This window comes from Antedon mediterranea, chromosome 8, assembly GCF_964355755.1.
Source record: "Antedon mediterranea chromosome 8, ecAntMedi1.1, whole genome shotgun sequence".
Taxonomy (NCBI): domain Eukaryota; kingdom Metazoa; phylum Echinodermata; class Crinoidea; order Comatulida; family Antedonidae; genus Antedon; species Antedon mediterranea.
The window spans coordinates 25,356,179-25,378,675 of record NC_092677.1 but is presented as its reverse complement, the minus strand read 5'-3'; the positions used below and the strand labels follow the sequence as shown (position 1 = coordinate 25,378,675).

At 30.5% G+C, this 22,497-nt stretch overlaps 1 protein-coding gene across 1 annotated transcript in view; it reads left to right on the top strand.

Annotated features, from left to right (window-relative positions):
- The window catches only part of LOC140057514 (proprotein convertase subtilisin/kexin type 7-like), a 67,746-nt gene that overhangs the window by 33,853 nt on the left and 11,396 nt on the right, over nt 1–22,497 (top strand). The window contains exons 9-14 of the mRNA XM_072103209.1: nt 153–253; nt 988–1,155; nt 2,662–2,869; nt 3,837–3,993; nt 5,183–5,277; nt 13,872–13,959. Coding sequence (XP_071959310.1) covers nt 153–253; nt 988–1,155; nt 2,662–2,869; nt 3,837–3,993; nt 5,183–5,277; nt 13,872–13,959 — 817 coding nt within the window. The remainder of the gene's footprint in view (nt 1–152; nt 254–987; nt 1,156–2,661; nt 2,870–3,836; nt 3,994–5,182; nt 5,278–13,871; nt 13,960–22,497) is intronic.

Genomic DNA, 22,497 nt, shown 5'->3' with positions numbered 1-22,497 from the left:
TAATACAGGCTTTTACATGTGTCACATGTGATATAGTATCACAGAATTTGCCTTTGATACTAAACAAATTTAGATACAGTGCTGATAATCTGGTAGTACAAAAAATATATAATTACTAGTTTATTAGTTTTAGATGTTTTTGCGTTAAATAGGTGCTATTGATGAGAGGGGTCGAATGCCGTATTACGCTGAGGAATGTGCAGCGATGTTGGCTGTAACCTTCAGCAGTGGTAGTGGCAATCTACGAAGTATAGTAAGGATTATTTTTTTTCTGCATGTTTAAATTCACACATTTACGTTGAAATCAAATCAATTAAAAAAATATATAGATACTTAATTAAAGATTCATGTATAAGATTTACAAACAATCTAAAGCTCTCTTGAAAGAATTTCATTTAGCTTCGATTTTGTATAGATGACAAATTTTGTTTTTGTAAAAGCACAAGTTAACGGAGTACTTACTCGAACGTTTCGATCTCTATCAGAGATCCTTCTCAACTGACTGCGGAGTGTTAATGCAGCTTGGTCATTCTTGACGTCATCTGTTGATGATGTCGTACGCCACGGAGGCGTACGACGTCATCAACAGATGACGTCAAGAATGACCAAGCTGCATTAACACTCCGCAGTCAGTTGAGAAGGATCTCTGATAGAGATCGAAACGTTCGAGTAAGTACTCCGTTAACTTGTGCTTTTACAAAAACGAAATTTGTCCTCAATCTAAAGCTCTGTCTACACTATTAAACAATTTTGACAAAAAAAGTGTGATGTGGCCAAATATGGTAGTGATATACCAAAATATGGTAGTGATATGACATCATCATGTCCATATATGTGCACATCACATTTTTTTGTCACATAAAGTTTGATAGTATAGACAGAGCTTTAAATACGATCCAATGAAAGTGTGACTCTGAAAGTTAATCCAATATCCCTTACCATTATGGCATCCTACTCAGTAGTACACATTTTTGTGTTTTTTTAAAGGTAACAACTGATTGGACGTCGGGTCATGGAACCGGCTGCACCGAATCTCATACCGGTACCTCGGCAGCAGCTCCGTTAGCAGCTGGTATCATCGGATTGATGTTAGAAGCCAGAGTTTGCCTCACGTGGCGTGACATACAACACATCATTGTTTTCACTTCAGTTAAGGTAAATTACTTATTTAGTATTTTTACATATATATTAGGCAAATTGCCAACGATAGCCATAAGCGAATTCGTTCACTATCATTCTTTCAAAAGATTGAAATAATGAATATGTCATGTAACTATAATATTATAAGAATCTTTCATATCAAATAGAGTCCCAAGTTTATTTTGTTTGAATGTATTTATTTAGACATACTGGCAAGGATAAGTGAATTCATTCACTATCCTTCTTAAAGGTGGCAATCCCGTTCACAAGACAAACATATACACTAGATTTTCTACATAAACAAAGTCTAATTACAAATGGAGTTGTAATTTGCCATTATAAAAAATCCTGACATATGACAGGACTTAAACACAGGACCCTTGGATTGGTAGCCAAGCATCATAACCACCAAACACCACTCCACTCCGAAAGCCACAACTCCACTCCAGTGTGCCCTCCATCTTGTAATATTCTACACTTTGAAGTCTCCAGTACTATAGGCCCCCTTCAGGATGTCTGCTTTATTTCCAGTTCTTTAGGAAATTCCTCCGTGTGTTCCGTAGTTAATCACACGATATTCCCTAAGCATTCCATTATCCCCTAGGGATTCTCAGATCTAATTTATCTACCAAAATCTAGGAAAACATTTCTACGAGTAATTAAATATTACAAAATTGTATGTGCCACTTATAGAATGAATGCTGTTGAATAGTTCTATATGGAATCAGATTTGCTTTAACCGAGTATAATTTCTGACAAATATAATTATAAACACTATCTTAGGAAGAAACGCAAATGTATTTCTTTCCCTTCTTTATTGTTATTAAATTATCCTGCAACTTTCAAATTCCACACAGATGTAAAGCTCTGTCTACACTATCAAACTAGTGTAATGTGCCCAATTATGGTAGTGATATGCCCAAATATGGTAGTGATATGACATCATCATGTCCATATATGGGCACATCACATTTGTTTGTCACATAAAGTTTCATAGTGTAGACAGAGCTTTATTTACTCAATGTCGTTTAGCACAAATGGACAAACATACTCGCATGTAGTACATTTTAAACTAAAAATAGCATTATGTATTTATGTTACCGTTTCAGAATCATAGTGGCTTTAGTAAATTATCTTGTTACTAAAAATATATTGTTAATCATGATAATTGGGTGTTTTTATTGAAGACTTTTTACGAGTATGATCATATCACCTATATGGATCTATAAAGCACTTTAGATAATTAAATTGTTAGCAGAAATATCAAAACTTGGTATCTTTTGGGTTTTTATAACTATCCATTTGCAATATCATCTATAGTATTAACAGCCATCATATTGCTCTGTTCTAAAAAAACGTGCTGCCCAAAAGGAATTAGGATTTTTCTTATGAGATAAAAAAGCATTTTATGATGTATAATAAGACTTAAAAAAAAAAAATTTTAGTGTACAGTCAACTCTGTATATACAGGCCGACAATTTATAAATTTATAAATTAAATTGTTCTATTTTCAAATTTAAGGTTGATGAGGCCAACGCAGAATGGTATATAAATAAGGCTGGGTTTCACCATTCTCACAAACATGGCTTCGGGCTTCTCAACGCCTGGCGTCTCGTGAATGCTGCACGCGTATGGCCTCCTGTTCCGTGGATGACATCGATCTGCTCAGATTCTCAACGTGTCAACGTTAAGATTCCTGGCAAAGGGAAGGTATCGCAGACGTATCTTGGTAAGTTTTGTTAATATGAAATCTTGGTTCAATTCATTTCTAATGTCATACTCTTTCTAGAATTAATGGAATGTTTTCATTTATGAAAAATAACAATATTGATATAGACTTTTTATTTTTATAATTTAATGGTTTTTTAATTGGCCTAAACAATTGGGGACTTTAACTTAGCGAGTAAGTGGCCAAGTGGTTAAGAACCGTAATACGTAGCCATAACATCGGCAAGGGTTCCAGGCTCACTCACTCCATGGTTCTTGTGGTAGAACAAGTCTTCTTGGATAGGTCCCGTAGGTCCTATGTACACATCTGACTCATGTGCACTTTAAAGAACCTAGTACATCTTTAGAGACGAGTAGGGGGTTCCACCGGTCTACTAGTACACACATAACCGGCCCACTGAGAGACCAGTCTTTGAATTTGAGTATGGCAAACCTTAATGCAAATATTCAATGAACAAGCTAGCTTTAATTGAAATCAATTTTTTAAATTAATTTCTTCAAAAACAATTTATATAATTATACAATACAAGCTAATCAAGATACTGTATATTGAAGTTCATCAATATGTATAATTTGAGATTTTGAATAGATTTCTTTATATTCTTAAATTACAAATAGTACATTACCCTGACCATTATCTGTCATTTCCAAACTCAGTGCTAATTTCAATACACTAATTAGTTTAAAAGGTTACCGCAATTAACGTCACATGCTCGTTATCTTTTCATCCATCCAATAAATTATTGTACTGATATTAATGTACGTTGAGATTCTGTTGATTATCTTATGTGTTAAGTGTATTCAATTGTCTTCCTTAATAGGGTAGATAAGCATTTCTTGTGTGTACAGGTGTATACACTTTTATATAACATTTATTAATTAAAAATACACAAATGCATTGCACTTATCTTGTCTCATGTTTATGGATGTCGGTTCTTTCTTTAACTTCTACCTTTTTTTTTATCTAGTGAGTGCATCGGTTGCGGAAAAAGAGGAATGCGCAACAGTTGAACACGTTGTTGTGACGGTTACCATTTCACATAAAAATCGAGGCGATTTAGAGATTGTCTTGTTCTGTCCAAGTGGAACAAAATCCGTTATTGGTGCTAAACGAAACAAAGATCTGTAAGTTGATAAAAGGCTTGTTTTTATTCAGTGCATATTTTCTAAAGCTCGGTCTACACTATCAAACTTTATGTAACAACAAAATGTGATGTGCCTATATATGGACATCATCACTACCATATTTGGGCACATCATATTTTTTTTGTCAAACTAGTTTGATAGTGTCAACAGAGCATTAGAAAGATGCAATTTGATGACTGAAGCCAAATGGTATTTGTCCTTGATGGCACACCATACATTTAGGCATTCTATATCCAGTTGCAAAAATGAATGGCGCTGTGGTATTTTCTTGATAAAAAAAATTGTTCTACTGGAGTTTAACTGCAGTACTATATTTTATTTACTCTTTAAAACTATTATGCAATTATTATGTAATTATACATGGTTTATTTGATTGACTGCCTCATAAACCTCTACATTGAAATCGTACAGTAAACAAAATTTAGATTTAATGTTTGCAGTAATGGTTTAATGGTTTTAAATTTATATAGCGCAAAATACAAATAGTCTCTATGCGATGTTTAGCACAAGTGTGAAAATGAAAATGTTGATGTAAAATAAACCATGAAATGCCTAAGAAAACCGAATAAATTGACCAAGACAACAGAAAAAAAAGTTAAAAAAAACGGAATCTCACATCACCACACTGTTTCACTAACTTGTCAAGACAAGCTAGCTATTTATTCACAAGTGTCATAATGATGTGAGCATCTGACTATCCTGCCTAACGAAAAATAAAATGTATATGAAAAAATAATGAATTCACACAAGTGAGTCTTCAAGTGAGCTTTGAAGATCGAAACGGAGGGAGACTCACGAATCACCAAAGGCAAAGAGTTCCAAAATTTTTTAGCAGCGACCACGAAAGATCAATTCCCACATGACTTTGGTACACCATGTACGTATATATAGTTCTGAAAATGTTTGAGTTTCTCGACGTTTCGATAATTTGATCGTCTTCAGAAGTGAGAATGTAGAAAGTCCAGATCAAAACATATTGATTGAACTGTCAAGAAACTCAACAGTTCTTTCCAGAACTATATATCTATGGTGTACCGCAAACTTTATATCAACAGTGGATTTTGCCATGCAAACCTTAAAAAAATATAAACAAAATGTAGTAGAACTATTTTGACATGATCCATAAAGTTTCATTTTGTAACTAACCATTAGCTTGTATTTCTTATAGTTCTAGTGATGGTTTTAAAGATTGGAGTTTTTCAACAGTTAGGTGTTGGGGTGAAAAGCCTGTGGGAACTTGGCAACTACATGTATACGATCATGGTAAGTGTTTTAGATGTTTATTTTTCTTTGTTTTTTTCAGACAACCTGATAATATCCACATTTTATTTTCCAACAATCATGTATAATTGATATATTTGGAGTAGCAAAGTTTTTGTGTTACTAACAAACAAATGAAAGCCCTCAGAAACTGAGTGAAGTACTTGTCAAAACTTTGTTAAAAGAATACACATGTTCTTTTTTTTTCTATTTTCTAACAATCATGTAAAATTGATAGATTTTGAATAGCAAAGTTAGGTTTGCGGTATACCATGTGTTTCTAACAAACAAATGAAAGAAACTGAGTGAAGTACTTGGCAAAATATTGCCACAGAGGATGCATTTTGATATTTCAGCCCATGTTAAAAGAATACAAATTTTTCTTTTTATTTATTTTATTGTCCAACAATTATGTATAATTGATAGATTTGAAGTAGAAAAGTTAGGTTTTTGGTATACCATGGGTTTCTAACAAACAAATTAAAGCACTCTGAGTGAAGTACTCGGCAAAACATTGCCTCAGAGGGCGCATGTTTAAATACAACTTTTACTAACTTTACAAGTGTTAATATTCACCGAGCAAACCAAGAAATATTTAGAATTTTAGTAGTGAGCCCTCAATTATTAAGATTTCAACAGCCTTATGATGCAATTTTAAATGTGTTTGCTGCCCTCTATATTGACGTAGAAATTTAGTCTTCAATGATTGGATTGTCATACTGTTTGCTCAATTATAATTTTTTTTTACTTAAACATGTAAGTTTGTTTACTTAAGAGATGATATTAAGAAATAAGTTTAAAATTATGGTTGAAAATCTCTAAAGTATAACTCTCTCGACAGTGGTGGTACACACTATTAACATTTAAATTGCTCGACAAAATTATAGTTATAGCTATTTTGGAAAGACAAATTAACTTTGTGTTTGGAAACAAATTAAGCTGAATCGGTGCTTCACAATATTTGTCATTAGGGAATTTTTGTTTTCACAACACACCACTTCACTACGCAGCTGTCTAGTTAGAAAGTCATTCTGCTTATGTTTCTGTTTTTGTGGACAGTGTATAACGTTGATCCAATTTATATTTTTATATTAGTTTAAGTAAGATTAGTGCATATAACGGGTAATCATCAACTATAAAGACCTTGAAATAAAATAATTACTTTTAGGTGTAAATTAGTTCGCTATCGTAGGATATAAACACCTGGTAAAATAGCTTTATAATCTTACCGTGATTATGCGGTAAATCCTATTTCCTCTCGTCTAATTGACAATCCGTACAAATTCTTTTGTGCTGACTGCAGTAACGTATCACAATAAACGATATTCATCTCCAAAGATGGAAACAAAAGTTTTATCGTATTTGTCTGATTAAAAGGCATGAAACGAACGTCGCATCTTCATAAATAAAAAACATGTTTATCTCATTACTTATCTACTTTGAATATATCTGAAAAGAAACTTACGTCTTTGTATTTCAAACACCGCTTTTTAGTTGGTTGTCTTTTTGTCGTTGAAAAGGTTTTTGTTGTTAGCGCAGATGGATTTAATTTAAAGACTTAGATTATCTAACATGAGTTTCATTCGGACTAGTTACTGCTACGGTGTATTATCTATTTTTGTATGGATTTACTCTGTATGGCATTATAGATTAATTTTAGAATTAAGTTAGAGTAAATCTTTTAATTGTGTTAAATATACAGAAAGTGGTACATTATTTGGCATTCAAAGTTACTGGTATTGTCCATCAAAGTATGTAGGGCTAGAAATAGTGTAGTAGAATAATTTTGGCATGGTTCCTTAATCTCTGTGTACACTATTAAAGTTTATGTGACAAAAAAATTGTAATGTGCCCATATATGGACATGATGATGTCATATCACTACCATATTTGGGCACATGACTACCATATTTGAGCATTTTTTTGTCAAACTAGTTTGATAGTGTAGACAGAGCTTTACAAATTATATTCCTTAGAAATTCTAACAATTCCTCATTGTTTGACAACAATTAGAACAATTATAGAATCATAAAGGATGTAATTTATTCAACACAACATAAAAAAAATTAGTTTATTACAGAACACAGCGACCTATTGTCTGATTACAATGATTAATTAAGACTATTGTGCTCACTTTTATAAATAAAAATCAGTCAAAGGAAATGAATTATGTAATATGTTTAAAGAAATCTTCAGAGATTTGTTTTGTTGTTCAGAATGCCGGAGGTTTCTTTCTGCTTGCCATTATCAAATGAATACATAATTGCTTACAATGATAAATTCTATAGTCAACAACTGTATCTTGAAATAGAAAAAGAACAAGTTGTGGTTGGACGCTGAAATATATAATAGTCTTTTTTTTTCTATCTATTAGTATTATTAAATTATTTCATACACATTCAACTGCGAGAAACTCACCAATTACAGGATGGATGAACTGTAATTTATCGCATGTGCTTATAAACTAAGTCTTAATAAAGCACACATAGGTCGCACATGCGCACATTGAACACACATTTGATAGATAGGTCGCACACATGCACATTGAACACACACATTTCATATGTTGGTCGCACAGACAACATATTGTATATCTATTTATTATTTTACTAATAATTGTCAATCTTCAAGAAGAATTTCTGTTGTTATTTTATGATGATGATGGACAAATAAAGCATTTCAGTATTCAGTATTCAGTACACTGAACATACACATTTCATAGATAGGTCGCACACACACGCACATCAAATACACATTTTATAGATAGGTCGCACACACGCACATCAAACACAAATTTTATAGATAAGTCGCGCGCACACACATTTTATAGATAAGTCGCACACGCACATTTTATGGATAAGTCACACACGCACGCATTTCATAATATATACAAATGCTCTTCTGTCTATCGAACCATAATAATAATGTTCAACTTCTTTCCCAAAAGATATCCAAAACAAAGTATTTTGATAGACTCAGACAATTAGAGATTTATATTTATGTACATAAACCAAGCAATAACCTGTGTACTGCAGGTTATTGTACATCCATGCATCGTGGTAACAACATCATGTCTGAGCAATAATGGAGAGCGAGTTTTTAAAAAAATAATTAAGACAAATGGTTCAGGAATTTCTTTTTGTGATTGTTATTGTGTACATTATTTATGAACAAAAATGACAAGGAACAAATGCGATATCAAGATTGTATGAAGAGACAGAAACGGAAGGACACACTTAACACCAAAATAAAATATATGTGAGCCTTTGCTCTGTCTACACTATCAAACTAGTTTGACAAAAAAAAAGTGTGATATGCCAAAATATGGTAATGATATGCTTAAATATGGTAGTGATATGCTTACATATGGTAGTGATATACATCATAATGTCCATATATGGGCACATCACAAGAGAGTACACAGAGCTTTTGAGCACACAGTTTTGAGAAACATAGCATTATATTATGTTATAATATTTTTCTAAGAAAAATATAATGTTGAAGAAGACAGACTTTTATTTCCCTAAGCTTAATTTTATCATCATTTATCAATTTGAAGGACATGAATGAATATAGAAAATAAGAAATTAATCAAAAACTGATGTTGCTACTGACAGAGTTAAATAAATTTGTTTTAAAGGAAACAAGTAAAAAGTATTTAAAATTATAATGTGGCACTCCGTGACAGATTTTAAAATGTGGAAAAAGTGGGTAAAGTGCCAAACACAACCTAAATCCCATCTTTTGCATTGTATATTCCGAAATGTAAGTTTAAAGGAAGGGGTAGTGTAGGTTGGGGCAGGTGTGTTTGTTGATGAATTACTTGCTTTACCAGTCCCAAGCCCATGGACCTATCTCGGACACGTCTCATGATCAAGCAGCTGCACATTTAATTTATTTTTCATTCTGGGAACATTAAACGTACCCAGAAATAAAAGTTACATAACTTCAGATACATACATATATTTATAGATGCAAATTGCGAATCAGATTAAACTGTTTATACTGTATTTGAGTTATCTGTTCAAATTTATTGAACAATTTAGCAAATTTATCAATGTAACTGTTAGTTAACGATCACGTCGCAGGTGTTTTTACGTTATTTTTGCTTTAGTACGACAGCATTGGTATGTTTTTATTAGAAACAAATGTCAACCATTACATCAGAGACGGACATTGCCTGTCTCGTTTTATCAGTTCATGATTAACGAAGAATTAATAAGTACATCGATAAAAAAAAGTAGATTATCTTACCAGTAGAATAAACACGAGGATTAGTGTGAAATGTTGTTAGTAAAAATATCATTTTTCATATGAGAAAATCTATATAACAACAAATGTCTGTAACCAATATTTATTATATGCTTGCCTGTCTTCAAAATAGTAATAATATTTTTCGTTTGATACAAGCCTAAAGCCCCAGTGTGCTATGCATAATAAAGTGAAAAACAGAAGACAGTAAAATAAAAATTCAAATTTATGAAGTTGAAAACGTGAGGCTTCAGAAGTTGTTCGATGTTTCTGATTGTGATGGAACATGTTTAGCGGATCTCAATTGGTGGATCATTCTAAAGGTATAGGTACATAACTTCCATAACAACTTTGCTGTTAAAACCACAAAGCTTGTTAGGGTATAATCATGGAACACCATTTAGTTTATATTAAATTTTTGTTTGAGAAAAAGTTGTTTCAAAGTTATAATCCAATGCAATTTATTGTAATTTTTCTCTTAAGCTCTGTTTACACTATTAAACTTTATGTGACAAAATGTGATGTTCCCATATAGAAACGATGATTTCATATCACTACTATATTAGGGCACGTCGCACCTTTTTGGTCAGAATAGTTAGATAGACTAGTGTAGACAGAGTTTTACTCTAAACTGCTTCCGGTAGTGCTTGAAAGAAATGATAAAGAATAAACAGAAAGATAAAGTGGCTGAAATCTAATTGCAGCCTACCATTAGACCACCAACGTTATAAACCAAAGCTACAGTATATTTAATGTTCCTCTCACTATATAAACTTTCCAGCGATAGTGCTTAAAAAACAAATGATGAAATGTACGGTAGACCTGTAATTAGGATTTGAACTTGGGACACTTAACTTGCAGCATGCCATTGGACCACTAAATCAATATCAATTATAATTACAGGCATTAATCAGAAACAATCATTTTAAGAAAGGACATAAAAATGTGATAGATTGTTAACATCTGCGCTTCGGTTTTGTTGACATAGCCATTCTGAAACATGTGGTGTTGTACCAGTATATCTTTTTTTCTTACCTGGTAATTAAAAAGCAATATATATTTTTTAAACAATAGATTTTACCTTTTGTGTTTACTGCTCTCCCAAGAGATGTACTGTAATAAAGTATCATAAAAATATCAAAATATACTATCGTTACTATTGAGTTGCTTGAAAAGAAAACGAAAAGACCAGATTCGGCAAAGACAAACATTTTTCATCAAATTCAAAGTCATTTCAATTTTATTTTTTTCATATTGGTGGTTTGTTTAATCGATAACTTTTCATATTGAATGATTTTTGTTTTGTTTAATTTGCTTCAACATGTGCTGTCAAAGATTTGATATATTATTGATTTTACGAATAATAAAAGTTTATGCAAAGTATATCCTTAGCAAGCAGATGTATATACTTACAATTTCATGAATCACAGAATGCATATCTGCTGTCATTTGTTTATATTTCTCTGAAATTTCATCATTTGTGGCATTGCTAAACTCTTATAAAAAAAATGTGATAATTTAAATTTTTTTGTATTGTACAAATGTACCCCTGAAAAAATAATTCTTTTTTAAATATGCCATTTTAATGTAACTTCAAATATTTTATACCTCATCCAGTTCAGCAGAGACAAAATATATTTGCAACTGAACTGAATTCCCGGTTGATACCAATTACCACCTAACAGTGTTGACAACTTTAATCTTTGGGATTTCACATAAAAAGGTTACGAATTACAACTTTCAACACCGATAACTCTGCACTAATGACCTACTAACGAGTGCAATTTAAAATATTTCATCGATCCATAGTGCAAAAAAATCTAAGAATTGAATATTACTCTGTGTTGAAAAAATCATTGTGCAAATTTTTTCCTTCGTTTGTCAGATGCAGAACCATTACTAATAATACCTGAATGAATATTTAGAAAAAAGAACTTAATTTAATTTACAATAAGTAAAAAAGTTACCTTTGTACAATGCAATTGCAAGAAGATATGTTTTCAATTATTATGTATTAAACTTTCATTTGTGAAGCTCCTTTACAATTCCCAAGTTCTTTGGCAAACATTATTGTTTAAACCTGTATTTGGTTTTCACTTATTTGATATTGCTTCTGCAAATCGCATATCTGGGTCGCCATAGAGGTATTGATATAACTGGGTCAAATTTTATTAGGTTATTAAAAGCTAATTTTATTATGTCAACAATAAATGAAAAAGTCAGATTTAAATTGTTTGTCGTTTGTTGCCTTATTTGCAAATTTAAGGAACAGTTTATTTCCATCCTGTCTATGTTTATTTGTCGAAAAATGACATAATTTAGTGTTTTTTTTGTTACTCAAACTGCTCAAATGCAATAAATGTTTTATTTATGATTATTTCTGAATATAAATGGGTTCAAATATTTGATTTGCATTAATGCAACTCTTAATTCTGGAAACATTATGGTAATTGATAAAAAATACCATTTTACCATAAATAAAAATGATCTTACAAGTAAATTTTTCCTTGGACGTAAACTGATATTATTTGAAAACATTTAGTTAATTCTAAATTTGTATTACAGTTTTTAAAATATACCAATACTACTTTTTGGTAGTGAACTTTGACCTAAAGAATAGAAACTCTAAAAAATTACAACTCTAAAACTGAAGTTTATAAGCTCAAACTTCTACATTCCTCTTGTATTTCCATTTTAAGCAGAGAAATACAGAAAACTTGGCATTGTGGTTTAACCCAAGGGTGCTCAAAGGTTTTGTAGATTATTTCCATTTTAAGCAGAGAAATCTACAAAAAACTTGGCATTGTGGTGTAACCCAAGGGTGCTCAAAGGTTTTGTAGATTATTTCCATTTTAAGCAGAGAAATCTACAAAAAACTTGGCATTGTGGTGTAACCCAAGAGTGCTCTAAGGTTTTGTTGGTTGTGAAAAGTCTGCAGCAATCTGTCAAAGAACTGCAGTAACTAACTACTGAACAATTATCTATATATTTAGCGAATACTCTTGGGAAAGCAGCCATCAAACCGTGTTTTTACATTTGGTCCACACTCTTAGAAAGTTGTCATTTGTCAATAATGACAACTTGAATTTAGACATACATTAAATAATGTAATTAGTTTTTCTGACAGATAATTTAATAGTTAGTGACAAGTTAAAATAAAACGGTCAATGCCTCTGGAAGATGAAATCACATTAGCTTTTTTTTATGCTTCATATTATTAAGTAGATTAGGCATTTGTCCACTTTAGCCCTATATTGGTCAAATTGCTAACCGTGAGAAAATCTCTTTATTATGGAAATATGTGAATGTAAGTACATGGACCATTGCTTGTTGTTCCATCTAAAGGATGTGGCAAAACGTGTTTAAAATAATTGAGTAAATGATCATTTCTAAATTTGACTTGATCCAATAGTCCAACAAGTTATTTTTAGTTTAGTTTTTAATAACCAACATAATGGAATATTGACAAACTATTGTATTTCGTGATTCTAATTAATTTGTATGTATTTAATATGGCTAACACCTATGGGCTTTAGGGAGTGTTTACTCTAGGTGAAAGTTGATTGAATATTGGTTTGATAATCACTAATTAGAAAAAATCTTTTTGTAGATCAAAATGGTCGGTAAATTCTTTCTTTTCTTTATTTCCATTCATCATACACATTCATAAACATAAATAATTATAGTACAAAGACAACAAAAAAAGAATGGAAATGGGGAATTTCAGAAGCATAGCTTATACAAGTAGAAAACCCCTATTGCAAAAAAAATGGGATGAATATATGTGATGATTTGACTTAATATTCATAAAAGAAATACATTTTGGTACACATATTATACCTTACTAGAGCCAGAATTAATGAAAAAAGGAAAAACTCCTACTGGTGGCGCTACATAGAATGACTAGAGACTTGTGGAAAGTCTAGTTCTGTAGTAACATTTAAATAGATTTATTCATACGTTATAGAAACTAACAACTTTATGAAATAATTCAACGTTTTATCAATAATTCTTCATTCCAAAGAACCTGTTCCCACTTTGTAGTAGTTTTGTGGGTTGTGCTCTTTTATTAAAAATGTCAACATTGTGAAACCTCTTCCCAGGTACCAATATGGTACCTGATATCATCCTCAGCCCACATGATTGTCTGTATTGTTTGTGTATAGTATGACATATTTCATGTTTTTTTAAGATTTTGTACACTTGAGATTTTGAGCCTACCACTTTAGTACAATAATATTTGTGGGGGAAATTGCCCAATTAAATAAACATTAATACTTACTCTGTAAATATTTAAATTGTAAATATTTACCCTGTTCATTACTCGAAATTTTTCATTTTTTCAGGTAAGACTGGAAGTGGTATCTTGGTGAAATGGAAAATTACAATTTATGGGTCCCAGATGACATCACAAGATATCAAAGACAGACAAATGTAAGTCAAGTAGTTGTCTTATATGATCTTGTGACAACAGTTATTCTAACTACATTTTGTTTTAACTCTTTAATCTGATTATTATTTATTTATTTATTTAATCTTTCTTTATTCTGAAATACACTTTCAATACAATGTACTGATTTCCAAAGTGGTTCAGTTCTTAACTACATAAATGTAAACGAAATACAGTATATAAATGGACAAAAGAAAATATAAAATTAAACCTAAAATTATCAATTTTGGGTGATGATACGCATTCTGTATTGGAGTCACTGTCTTGTAAACTTCTACATAGACACAATCATACATTATTGCAGAACAAAAATTTAGTAGATCTTTTTCAAAGAATGTCAATTATGATGATTATCTACTGTAAATTAAGAAGAGAGAGTGTTTGTACATTTGTTTGTTTGTATATTTGTTTGTTTATACATTTGTTTGTTTGTTTATACATTAGTTTGTTTGTATATTTGTTTGTTTATACATTTGTTTGTTTGTACATTTGTTTGTTTGTATATTTGTTTGTTTATACATTTGTTTGTTTGTTTATACATTTGTTTGTTTGTATATTTGTTTGTTTATACATTTGTTTGTTTGTATATTTGTTTGTTTATACATTTGTTTGTTTGTTTATACATTTGTTTGTTTGTACATTTGTTTGTTTATACATTTGTTTGTTTGTACATTTGTTTGTTTGTACATTTGTTTGTTTGTACATTTGTTTGTACATTTGTTTGTTTATACATTTGTTTGTTTGTACATTTGTTTGTTTGTACATTTGTTTGTTTGTACATTTGTTTGTACATTTGTTTGTTTATACATTTGTTTGTTTATACATTTGTTTGTTTATACATTTGTTTGTTTGTATATTTGTTTGTTTATACATTTGTTTGTTTGTTTATACATTTGTTTGTTTGTATATTTGTTTGTTTGTACATTTGTTTGTTTGTACATTTGTTTGTTTGTACATTTGTTTGTTTATACATTTGTTTGTTTGTTTATACATTTGTTTGTTTGTATATTTGTTTGTTTGTACATTTGTTTGTTTGTACATTTGTTTGTTTGTACATTTGTTTGTTTGTACATTTGTTTGTACATTTGTTTGTTTATACATTTGTTTGTTTATACATTTGTTTGTTTGTACATTTGTTTGTTTGTATATTTGTTTGTTTATACATTTGTTTGTTTATTTGTTTGTTTATACATTTGTTTGTTTGTATATTTGTTTGTTTATACATTTGTTTGTTTAAACATTTGTTTGTTTGTACATTTGTTTGTTTGTACATTTGTTTGTTTGTACATTTGTTTGTTTATACATTTGTTTGTACATTTGTTTGTTTGTACATTTGTTTGTTTGTTTGTACATTTGTTTGTTTATACATTTGTTTGTTTGTACATTTGTTTGTTTGTACATTTGTTTGTTTGTACATTTGTTTGTTTATACATTTGTTTGTTTGTACATTTGTTTGCTAATGCATACTTGCATACCATCATCATTTTTTTCGTATATCTAAATTAACACAAAACTGTTTATACTAACAAATATTAATGTTAATTTATTAAATGTAAACACTATTGAAATAATTATATAAAACATACACATTCAACAAAATTATTTTTCAATCGTCAATCAACTAAAAGTTGTGGTAAGTCATATCTTGTGTCCATTCTATGGTCACCGTACAGATAGGCTGCTAGTGCTACATCAGTACTTCTATGAATGAATGGCTAGTTGGTGAAAAGAACGCTAGTTGATCATACCTAGTACCGTTTTGATTTTACGACCATTCGAAAAATCAAATCACAAGGTTGTAAACATTTTGAAAACCACCCCTGGTGGTATCTTGCCTAGCTGTTGATAACTTTCAAAATTTAAATATTGAAAACAAATCATTCTTTTTAGGCCTGATCGAGACCTATAATTTCTCCTTTTATTTTGCTTTTCATTAAGCATTTATAAAATATAAAAATGCACAAAACCATACTACAATTTGAACATTCAAGACAAATTTAAGTTTAAAACTTAAATTAACATTTCCAATGTGTCCACTCTAAAAAAAAAATGAATCGACAAGTTGTAATAAAATGTAAAATAACATAAAACTTAACTTGCATTCAAAAAAGTAATTGTGATATTTCTCGTAAAAGCAGCAGAAATAGTTGGATGAGAAGCCATAATTGGCATTTTGATCGTCGATTTTATTGAACAGTCGATGCAATGATAGTTGTCTTTAAATCATGCCTAATGTTTTGCCATACCATCAATTGCTGAAAATGAAAAAAAAAAATTATTTTGACACAAAGTATTATATTTATTATCAGCTTTTAATTTTTACTTTATAGTTAAGACATTTCAAATGATGAATTTTATCATTTGAAATTGATTTGTTGTTAGCTAATATGTAGGTTAGTTAGTTATTTATTAGTAGTGCCATCTTGCTGGTTTCCAGTTTGTCACTATTTTCACTAGAACAAGGATTCCAAAAAAAGTTTTGTTATAAATACTGTATTACCATTCAGCTCTGCTAAAAGTAACAAAGGGAAAGCTTTTCAAAGAATTTCATTAAGCTTCTATTGTTTATAAAAGATTTTTTTTTTCTAGTTTTTTAAATTTTACTATAGCTCTTTCAAAAAAGAAATGTTATCTTTTTTTGTTGTAAACATATTCTTTAACTTAACTTTAACCAACAATCCACTTCTGGTTGAACTATATTAAAAATTACTGTATGAGGTTATTATTTTTTTATTAACAATTATTATATGTCTAAAATATTGCCTATTAACAATATTTCTGGAAGATGGCCTTATTACTTTTACACTTTTTGTCATTTTTTTAATCTGTTTATGCATGATATTTTTTCCATGGTTTATGTATATGCCTCCTTTAATCGGATTGCTGACAACTGACATTTCTTTCTTTTTTACAAAGACTAATAAAGTTTCTTGTATCTTATTTGTTTTCATTGAGATAAATTGAATCTGTTCTTCCATCGCAACATCTAAATTAACCTCAGTGAGAGTGATGGACCAGTGGTAAATTTACTAACAACCCCTTTCGATCAGCTAGCGGGCAAGTCATCTACATTTAACGAGATCTAAAATATCTATAATAACATAATATTCTCTTTATTTAATGCACCCGATTCATTTGATACTGTAGAATAGAGTTTAATACCGCACTGCATGTTAACGCTTCAAAGGTTCTGTCAAAACTTGAGACGTAGGTCAAATGGCAGAGGTGGTAACTTACAGCTGTAACGAACGAACCACCTATATGTCTGTGTTACACTACAGGCCTCATTATGTCATTCATTTTTAAAATGTCTGTGTATAAGTAATTCTAGGAGTAGTAGATTTTTTTTTTCAATTTCTTTTTTCTACATAAAACATTCTAAATCTCTGTCACACTATCAATCAATCAATCAATCAATCAATCAATCAACATAAAATTTATTTTCTTTCTTTCAATCAATTACAATAAAACAAATGAAGAAGGTATAAAAAAAAGTATGAATTACAAATAATACATTTTGATAAATATAAAATTGTTTATATCTCTACCAAGCTACCTTCTTTGTTTTCTACTCTTATTCAGACTCCACCCTGGCTCCCTTTGTTATATTTCTTTTATTCCTGTCCACCCAGGCAGCACTTGCCAGCTTTATACTATGACGTTATCCAAATTCCTTCACTTGCACTGATGAAGGGCTAGTGTTGCCCGAAAGCTCGGCTAACTTTTCTGGCTGTTTACTTTATCGTTTTGATTTAGCTTTTCGCTTTTTATTTTTGTATCTCCATTGAGATCCAGCCACTGATACCCACAGCATTGTCATTTTTGTCAGTAATTTGCCTTTGGATTGATAAATATATATACATATAGACTATACACTTCCTTTTTCCTTTTTGTATATATTTTTTTATTTTATATGAATAACATTTAAAAAAACCTTATATAAAAAGAACAGCAACCTGTAGAAAGACTTTATGTGGAAAAAAATGTGATGTATAGACATGATGATGTCATATCACTACCATCTTTGGGCATATAACTACCATATATAGGCACATCACATTTTTGTTGTCACTTCAAGTTTGATAGTGTAAAGTAGACAGAGCTTACACTAATATTGTATTAGGGATCATGGCAAAATGATTCTATTCCATATACATTTATTTTTTATTTCAAACGTCTCGCATCAAGAACAATCTTTTGGAATGTGTTCTATGTGAAAAGGAGTTCATAGTACTATTGTTTTCTTTTAAAATTATATTTCATAATGTATTTTACATTTTTCCGGATTAATGTATTAGCGAGTTGCTGTAACAGTTGCTCGTCACCTAAGTGTTATTGGTTGACCTCTAAGATCATTGGTTTGTCAGTTTCTCCCATTGTTACAATTATTTTTTATAGTTAATTACTTGTAATTGCCTGTCATTTGACATTAAATATATAAACAAACCGACGGTTATAATTAGTCTGTTAATACTATCTTATTACAGTTGATGTGATGGATAAAACTCAGCTGTCAATGAGCTGTCACTGTTTTTATCTATACCGGTATATTAATTATTATTTCGTTAATAATATTAAATGAATTATATACATTAAAAGTTATGAAGAAGATGATGGGTGGTAGGTACAGACACCAGATACATGAGTGGTATCATAAAACACCATGCTGTATCGTTTCATCTGACTGAAAACTTCATCCCATATGGAATACACTGTATAGCCTCTGCTAACACATACAGTAGCCTTTTATTGAAGAGCGTTAATGCCAATGTTTTTCTGCAAAGTAACTGATTGGTCAGGGCTGTTGCTGTCAGCAGACACGATACTGCAGGATGTTTTTTGTCACTGGACATGATACTGTATCATATGATACTGTGAGAATCGGCTGTTACAGATGAATGGTGTCTCCCTCATTCTTATGCAATGCAACCATTGAATTCAAATTCTAAAATATTTGTGTAAAGAATTTACTAATTGTCAGTATACAAACAGTTGAATTCAAATTAAATTTGAATTTTCTTTTTTTACTTTTCATATTAAAATTGTTATGAAAATTCAAAATGTAATATTTGAGCCTATTGTAAAATTATCTTTTTTGTATTTTTTTTTTATTGTTGATTTTAATTTGGTAGAATGAAATTCATTAAGAACACAAAAGAGAACAAAAACAACTAAAACTAAAATCCATCAATATAATTTATTAAAAAAAAACCTGGTACCCATGCATTATAGATTATTGTTGCAAGTATAAAAATGATTGCTATTTTAATTACGATATCATCACCATTGCCATAGGCAGCAGTGAAACGTTAATGCGTTCGTTGATTGTCAAGTTCATGAAGGTCGTCTAGTATTCCGTGCTAGACAGATGATAACACAATTTGATTATATTTTAATTTTTTAAGTAATTTGATAATACTCACCTGTATACAAAATTGATTTTTATTTGTACAATATTTTTTAATAGTTTTTATTTCTAATTTTATTATCTGTCCGGATGTGTTGTTCGTAGACTCGGTTGAAAATTAATATTGATATAGCAACCAGGTATTCTATGCAAAAACAATCTAGCAAATAATACAACACTCAGTTGAAACATGTCGTCATACTTTTTTTGAATAATCAAATGAAATAGTAATCAATTTTTGTTGGGAAAAAACATGCTGGCAATTACCTCAAAGTAAAAGGGAAATTACAGTATAGTGTTAAATATACCACAACACAAGGTTGTCTCAGTGGTCTAATGGATAGGTTGCCAACATATTAAATAGATTATTCTGGGTTTTAATCAAAATGTTTGTACAATAACTAAATTCATTCAAACATATTTAATATTCAAATTATGCTTGAAGATATGCAAATATTTTGTAACAAAAACTAGAAAGAAACTTTGTTGAATATTTATACTTTTTCACGCATATTTAACGTTGATGAAAAAATGAAGATTTTGAGCGTCGTCAATCGTCGTCGTCCTTTTTCTTGATTCAACTTAACAGTGTCACAAAGGAGAGAACTCTTTCCATGAAATTTGATTTGAAAATTAAAATTAATCCGGATATTACAATTGTATTTATGTGGTGAGTGGTCCCTTTGGAACCGATTCGAATCTGCTTCAATAATGGAATATACAACGCAGGATAATGGAATATTTGATGCGGGATAATGGAAATCCCTAGTCAATCCCAATTGTCTACTTTGAAATTGATGCAATACAATGGGACAATTCTGAATTATCTATTTACAACTTTAATACATTTTATTTTAGATTCATGTATACTGTTATGTTTTCTGTATAATACATGTTTTATAGGCTCTTATAAATAATTGAATGTAAAAGTAATGTTGTTATATAATCATATTTTATTATTTATTGTTATATATCATCATTAAATTCATGTTGTTAACATGCTTGAGAAAGACATGGATTGTCTTATTATGTTATATATTTTATATTATACGTAACTACAAAAAACAAAACTGTATCTGTGAATAAATACGCAGGTGGTGATTCTCTATTATGTAAATAGCAGGTGGTGAATAATCTAAGAAACAAGTGGTATACATTATATGATATCATATTCAATATATCTTAACATTAGATTCATGTTGTTAACATGCTTGAGAAAGACATGGATTGTCTTAGTATGTTAACTACAAAAATCAAAACTGTATCTGAATAAATATGCAGGTGGTGATTCCTTATATGTATTAGCAGTTGATGAATAATCTAGGTAAAGAAACAGGTGGTAATATATATACATTATATGATATCTTGTCATGTTCCTACTGCAAAAGTTCTTGGGTGTTAAATATATTTTCATTTGGGAATTGTACAGAACATTATTATTAACATCAACAACATTATCAAGTTATTCAATAATATTACATTACTTAGTATTAACATTAAGAATCTCCCTAATGTTCCATAAACACATTAAAATGTGTTATGTACCGTAATGATTGCAATTACACATACGCACATAGGTAATTTTAGTTGTACTGTACCTGTGAGTGAGATTTTTTTTATTGCATTCCCAGCTGCTGTTATCTGTACCCTGAAACATAAGCATTATTTTATTATGATATGGTCTTAAATCGGAGGAGTAGAGTCAATCATAGACATTTTATAATATCTCTATGCTCTAATTGGAAGTTTTTAGAAGGAAATGTCTTTATTTTTTTAAAGTTATTCACTTTTTAGGTGTTTAATTGGTCACTAAATCAAACACTCATAATTAAGATACAAACGAACAATAAAACATGCAATTTTTCGGGATCTGTTTCATCATCATCTTTTATTTGATACAGCTTTCTCCCTCTTTCCACTTGTTCCAGGCTGCTACACCAGGTAGTTGTAAAGTTGTAAACAACTTCCTTCCTACACCATCTCTCCACTTCTTCCTGCATCAGGTTCCTCCAAATCTGTTTGGTATATATTGTGGTATATGGTCTTAAATTGGAGGAAGCTCTAATGGGAAGTTTTTGGAAAGAAAAGTCTGTATTTTTGTTAGGTGTTTGTGTTTGGTCACTAAACAAACACTCATAAATAAGATACAAACAAACACACAGCACCTGCAATTTTCCAAAGAGGTCTGTACTGTATCAATCTCCAAAACGTTGGGAAGGTTGGAATCTGTTTCATCATCATCTTTTATTTGAGTCAGCTTTCTCCCTCTTTCCACTTTGCTACACCATCTCTCCACTTCTTCCTGCATCATATTCCTCCAAATTTGGAGTTTTTCTAAAGCTATTTTTGAGAGTTGCTGAAATCAGACAGATTTAAACCAAATGACTCGTGAATTAGTAGACAAACACCTTTTCCAGTATCACTAACAAAGCACACACAATTTAGATACAAACACCAACAAGGCCTGTATCATTCTCCAAAATGTTGGGAATGTTGGAATAAGTTTCATCGTCATCTTTTATTTGAGTCACTCCCTCTTTCCACTTTGGTACACCATCTCTCCACTTCTTCCTAAATCATGTTCCTCCAAATCTGGAGTTTTTCTATTTTTGATAGTTGCTGAAATCAGACAGATTTAAACCAAATGACTCGTGAATTAGTAGACAAACATTTTATTCCATTTTTTTTTAAACATAAATATGGAAGGATGTGAAATAACAGAGAGCAATTAAGCACATCAGTTATTTAATTCCCCCAAGCTTTCAGAGATTCTCAATCAATTACTGTCGTTCAACATCATAAGAATATGTTTTTTTTTTAATGGAACTATTTAAGATTCTTATTTTCCGTGTTTAGATTTGGAAATGGAGGTTCTGATTTTTCAGGGATTTCATAATAATGGTTTTGAATTTCAATTTATTGTGAAAAGATTTTATGAATATCAACGTTTGGTATTTACATTTTCACAGCAAATCCTGCCCTGGTTTCTGTTGGCACATGCAAGGTTTTTTTCATAAAGCTCCATCAAACTTTATGTGACAATAAAATGTGATGTGCCCATATATGGACATGATGATGTCATATCTCTACCATATTTGGAAATATCACTACCATA